Source organism: Trichechus manatus, unplaced genomic scaffold (assembly GCF_000243295.1).
Source record: "Trichechus manatus latirostris isolate Lorelei unplaced genomic scaffold, TriManLat1.0 scaffold00082, whole genome shotgun sequence".
NCBI classification, from domain to species: domain Eukaryota; kingdom Metazoa; phylum Chordata; class Mammalia; order Sirenia; family Trichechidae; genus Trichechus; species Trichechus manatus.
In genome coordinates, this window is record NW_004444018.1 from 10158767 (window position 1) to 10164766 (window position 6000).

The 6000-nt window shown below is 40.0% G+C and overlaps 1 protein-coding gene across 7 annotated transcripts in view; it reads right to left on the reverse strand.

Moving 5' to 3' along the window:
* PTCH1 (patched 1) overlaps window positions 1-6000 on the reverse strand; it is a 79598-nt gene that overhangs the window by 23258 nt on the left and 50340 nt on the right. For all 7 annotated transcript variants that reach the window (XM_004381328.2, XM_004381326.1, XM_004381331.1 and 4 more), the window contains one exon: window positions 23-141. In XM_004381328.2, the coding sequence (XP_004381385.1) occupies window positions 23-141 (119 nt within the window). The remainder of the gene's footprint in view (window positions 1-22; window positions 142-6000) is intronic.

Below are 6000 nucleotides of genomic sequence, written 5' to 3' on the forward strand. Positions count from 1 at the left end.
CCAAAGCTGCCTGATAATGTACCTTGTGAAACAGCAGAAAATATCCAATCTCCTGTCCTCACGCCGATACAAATCCATGCTGAGAATTGCAGGAAAAATGAGCAGAACCATGGCAAAATTGAACACCACAACTACAGCCGCCTAAGAGAAGGAAAGAAAATTCAGGTTACCAATAAACTCTTCCAAATCAGAGGACTGCTCTGAAAATAAAGATGTTTTTAAACATCTTTCTTTTGCTTTCCTATTGAAGTATTTAAACCTGAAATAGATGTTGGAGTTTCCCATCATTTAACACAATTCCATCATTAAGACACCATTGGACTGGATTTGTTGTGTTCCTTCGAGTCGATTCCAACTCATAGCAACCCTATAGGACATTGTAGAATTGCCCCGTAGGGTTCCTGGGCGGTTACCTTTATGCGAGCAGATTGCCGGGTCTTTTCTCCCATGGAGCCGCAGGTAGGTTTGGAACATTGACCTTTTGGGCTAGCAACCAAGCACTTAACCATTGCACCACCAGGGCTCCTTACTGGGCTGGAGTAGCCCCCATCATTTCGATCCTCCAACTCCAATAATTCCAAGAACCCATAAGTTACAAACAATGGAACTAAACCACTAACATCTTGCTAGTAACCTAAGCAAGTCAGACCTACAAAGGCACATCAGAGAATTACTTGAGATATTTTAATTTAAAACAAAAAGAAACATATCCCTTTTAGAATATTTCGAAGCATTCGTGTGGCCCTGACTTACCACTTAGAAAATCTGTATATAGAAATGGATTGAGTACATTAAAATGTCACCTTTAAAACATGAAATAAAATTTCAAACATGTCCCCTGAGGCTTTTAATAGGCACATTCCAAATAGCCTCTGGAGTAGCCTGTGGTGTGCGCGAGCACAGGAACATAAAAGGTCAAGGAGAGTTAAGCAGGAAAGAAATTCCTGAGTGTGATTATAGTATGCAGAATAAATAAGTACAGATTCAAAAGTCACTCTGTAACCTAGAATAAACACGGGGTAAGATGCTGTAGTGCTTTGGCAAGACTCCTGCTGACCTAGTAAAAATTACAAAATTGGGCTGTTAATAGGACAAAGTCCACAGAAGACAGTGGACAGGGTTCTCTGTTCAGAAAAATATAGAAAGAAAAAACACAATAGAAAAGTAACACCAGATTGCTAAGTAATCAAGAAATAATTTTTTTTTAAACTAAAAACTTTTTTGAGGTTTTTCAAAGGACTGCTTAGTTCTAAAATTTTCTCAGTAGGGTTACTGTCTCAGGGTGAGGGAAAAAAATTGGCAATCAGTGGTACCTAACAAAGTCAAGAAAGAACTTTGCAAAGGGCTTTTGATCGTAATTGTGAATTTATGTTCAAGAAACAGTAACAAACAAGCCCAAGTTCTGAAGAGATGCCTTCAGTCAATAATTTCCTATAAAGCCTATAAACTCATTGCTATCCAGTCGATTCCGACTAATAGTGACCTCATAGGACAGAGGAGAACTGCCCTATAGGGTTTCCGAGGAGCAGCTGGTAGATTCGAACTGCTGACCTTTTGGTTAGCAGCTGGGCTCTTAACCACTGTGCCACCAGGGCTCTGTGAAGCCTATAAGAACCATAAAATAACCAAGAGCCTCCATCTCAAAATCACCTAGCCCCTATTTCTTAAATACGTTAAAAATTCCTATCAATTCAAAATATATGCAACATGTTCATTTACCACTGTAATGTATGAAAACCCTGTGGATATCACAACAGAATACTATACAATGAATGTAGTGCTGGAAAATAAGGCCCCCAGGTTGGGAGGCACTCAAAATAAACAGTGGCTGTAACAACAGACTTGAGCATAACAATGATTGTTAATGAATGAATGAATAAATGAGAACCAGGGTACAATTTCTGATGGCTACTCAAAATCATTGCTTGCTTTTCCTTTTTTTATTAAATTTTCTTTTCTTTCTTTTTTGGACAGAGAATGAGCCAGAGTGTCACAGTAAGCCATTGTGTAATAAATGAGGACTTGTGGAAACTATAGATAGCACTTCCTAAAGTGACCATCCAGTGGCCTGTGCTAGGAATGCAAACCCAACAGCACTCACTGAACCCAGCCAGGTGCTCACCTTGGGAGAACTTAGTGGCTGGATTTTCTACACTGGTAGCTTTCCAGACCACCACACCAGAGGATATCATTAAAGGAGAGCTTGTCTTGATGACTCATCAGTATGTACTAAGGAAGGGGAGGAGAAAATGAGAGAGAGGAAAAGGAAGAAAAAAAGGTATGTGAGGCAGAGAAGATAAAGAACAGGGAGAAAAAAGGCAAGCAGAAAAGAAGGGAAAAAAGAAAAAGAGAGACAGGGAGGAGAGAGGGTTCCACTAATAAAGATTCTAGAATAACTTCTCAGTACCAAGATCTGCTATATATTGAACAAAAACAGGATAAAAAAGTTTGCGGAACAGGTGCATGCTTGTGCAAAAAGGCCATCCAAAATTTAGTCATAGCAATAAACCTTTTACTTATCTCTGATGTTACTCCTAGCAGTTAGATATACTTTCATTTTCTTTGAGGTTAGATACGAGTTTCAGCTGAATGAATAAATGAGAACTTCATTCATTCACTACTTCTATTAATACAGCAATACAAAATATATAATAAATTAATATATGTAATAAATAAAATATATAAAATCTAAAATAAATTTACAATAAAAATAAAACCTTTTAAGAGGTGGGGCCAAGATGGCGGAGTAGACAGACGATTCTGGTGGACCCTTTTACAACACAGACCCGAAATAACAAGTGAATCGATTATATATGGCAACCTCGGACACCTGAACATCAAAGGCAGAGTTGAGGAACCAGACAGAGTGACAGGCGGAGGGAGAGATGGTTCAGAAGCAGCAAGGAGTTGCCAGACTGATCCGGCCAGAGCCCAAGCCCTTCAGGCCTGATCAGCTCGGGGGTGAGCAGTGAGGCATGCAAATGGTGGTGCTCGGGCGGTGCATTTTCCGCACTGGGAGAGACCTAGCGTCCGCACTGGGAGAGACCTAGCGCCGTGTCTACACAGCCACCTGGAACCAGTGAGAAGCAGCCCTGGATCGGTGAAAGACAAGTACTTGCATACAGCCTACCACGCGGATCAAAAACACCTCTCTTAGGGAAAAAACTCTCTCCCATTTACCTCCCCACTCCCTGCTCTGCATTGGGTCCTGGACCAGCTTCAGGAATTGCCGAGTCCCCTGGGCCCGAAGTAGGATCTGTCACATGCCCAGAGCCATTCTCCCTGCCTTGGAGAGTGAACAAATTAACAAACGGGAAAAAATAAACTGTCGGCTTCCATAAGCCAAGAACCTAGCGTAGACACAGCTCCTTTGCGTAGACACAGGCATAAGGGATCTACAGATTTTGAGTGCCTTTCCTCCTGCATAGACTTGCGTAGGCCCATCTCAACAGCGTAGGCTCTCATTACCGCAGTACAACAGGGTATATACTGGAACTCTTAACTTGAACTGTTTCAGCTGTCAAGTGGCAGGTTCTTGACATTTGACACTGCTCTACCCATTAAGAAGGGTCTTCATCTACCCAAATCAGGGGCCTGAGGACTGATGACCACCTACACCACCTAGTCACTTGCGATAGGGGCCTATGAATCAGAGGTACCCCCCCAGTCCTTACAGCCAACAGCATTAGGTGCTTAGTCCAGGTGCAAACCCCACCCACCCACGCGCTCTAGGGAACAGGGACACGCCTTCCTCCTGGACACTCAGGGGTAGCCCATCAGCCCCATACCTTGCTCAGAGTGTGTCCCCCAGTTGCAGCCAGATGCCTGTGCCTACACAAATCACCCATGCCTGTCTAGGACTGTAAGTGAGAGCCTACACCACACACACCTGGTGGCTATCTACCTGGGCAACTGAGCTGAATCCATACAGGAGGAGTGGACGGACTCCTGAGCTCAAACACCTAGTAACAGATCTAACCACCTGGTGACAGGACATTAGAGTTTCAAAGGTGCCAATAATCAAACTAGCTCATACGAGCAGCTTATTTGGGCATATCAAAACAATACAAGAAGCTAGGACACAGTAAGCAAACATAAAATAAATAAATATAATAACTTATTGATGACTTGGAGACAACAGTCAGTATTATATCACATAAAGAGGCAATCCATGACAGCTTCAGCAAGTTCCCAAAATAAGGAATCTAGAAATTTTCCAGAGGAGAAAAATTTCTTGGAATTACCGGAGGCAGAATACAGAAGATTAATATACAGAACTCTTCAAGAAATTAGGAAGGAAATTAAGCAAAATGCAGAACACACAATAGACGAAATTAAAAAGATTAGAGAAGAGGATAATGACAAATTAAACAGGCTGCAAAAATCCATACAGAGACAGCCATCAGAAATCCAGAAGATTAACAATAAAATTTCAGAATTAGACAACTCAATAGAAAGTCATAGGAGCAGAAATGAGGCAACGGAAGTCAGGATTAGTGAGACTGAAGATAAAGCCCTTGACACCAACTTATTTGAGGAAAAATCAGATAAAAGTATTAAAATAAATGAAAAAACCCTAAGAATTATGTGGGACTCTATCAAGAGGAATAATCTGTGAGTGATTGGAGTACCAGAACAGGAGGGATAATAGAAAATACAGAGAGAATTGTTGAAGATTTGTTGGCAGAAAACTTACCTGATATTGTGGAAAAAAGAGAAGATATCTATCCAAGAAGCTCATCGAACCTCACAAAGGTAGACCCCAAAAGAAAGTCGCCAAGACATATTATAATCAAAATTGCCAAAACCAAAGATAAAGAGAGAATTTTAAGAGTGGCTAGGGATAAACGGAAAGTCATCTACAAAGGCGAGTCAATAAGAATAAGCTCAGACTACTCAACAGAAACCACGCAGGCAAGAAGGCAATGGGATGACATATAGAAAGCACTGAAGGAAAAAACCTGCCAGCCAAGAATTATATATCTAGCAAAACTGTCCTCAAATATGATGGCAAAATTTGGGCATTTCCAGGTAACAGAAATACTACAGGGAGTCCTCCTGTTAGAAAATCAGTAACCTCAGATAACAAACTAAGACTAGAACACAGGACAGAGCAACCAGATATCAATCCAGATAGGGAAGTCACAAAAGTAAATCAAAGCTAAAACACTGAAAATAGGGAAACAGATGTCAATATGTAAAAGATGACAACATTAAAACAAAAAGAGGGACTCAAAAAATATAAACATAGATTTTTCATATGGAGAGGAAGTCAAAGCGATATAAAGAAATAACAGACTGGTATAACTTAGAAAAATAGGGGTAAATATTAAGGAAACCACTAAAGTAACTAACAATCCTACAAGTCAAAGTAAAAAACTAGAAAAATATAAAGACTCAGCAAATACAAAATCAACAACAATGAAAAAGATGAGAAGAAAATACATACAGTAAAACGACTCAACACAGAAAATTAAGTGGAACAAAGAAACTGAACAACACACACAAAAAGACATAAAAATGACAGCACTAAGCTCATACCTATCAATAATTACACTGAATGTAAATGGGCGAAATGCACCAATAAACACACAGTGGCAGAATGGGTTAAAAAACATGATCCGTCTATATGCTGCCTACCAGAGACACACCTTAGACTCAAAGACACAAACTAAAACTGAAAGGGTGGAAAAATATATATCAAGCAAACAACACTCCAAAAAGAACAGGAGTGGTAATTTTAATATCTGACAAAACAGACTTTAAAGTAAAATCCACCACAAAGGATAAGGAAGGATACTGTATAATCATTAAAGGGTCAATACGCCAGGAGGACATAACTATAATAAATATTTACGCACCCAAAGACAGGGCTCCAAAATTATAAAATAAACTCTAACAGGACTGAAAAGAGACATAGCTCCAAAATAGTAGTAGCAGACTTCAACACACCATTTTCGGTGAAGGACAGAACATCCAGAAAGAAGCTCAATAAAGACA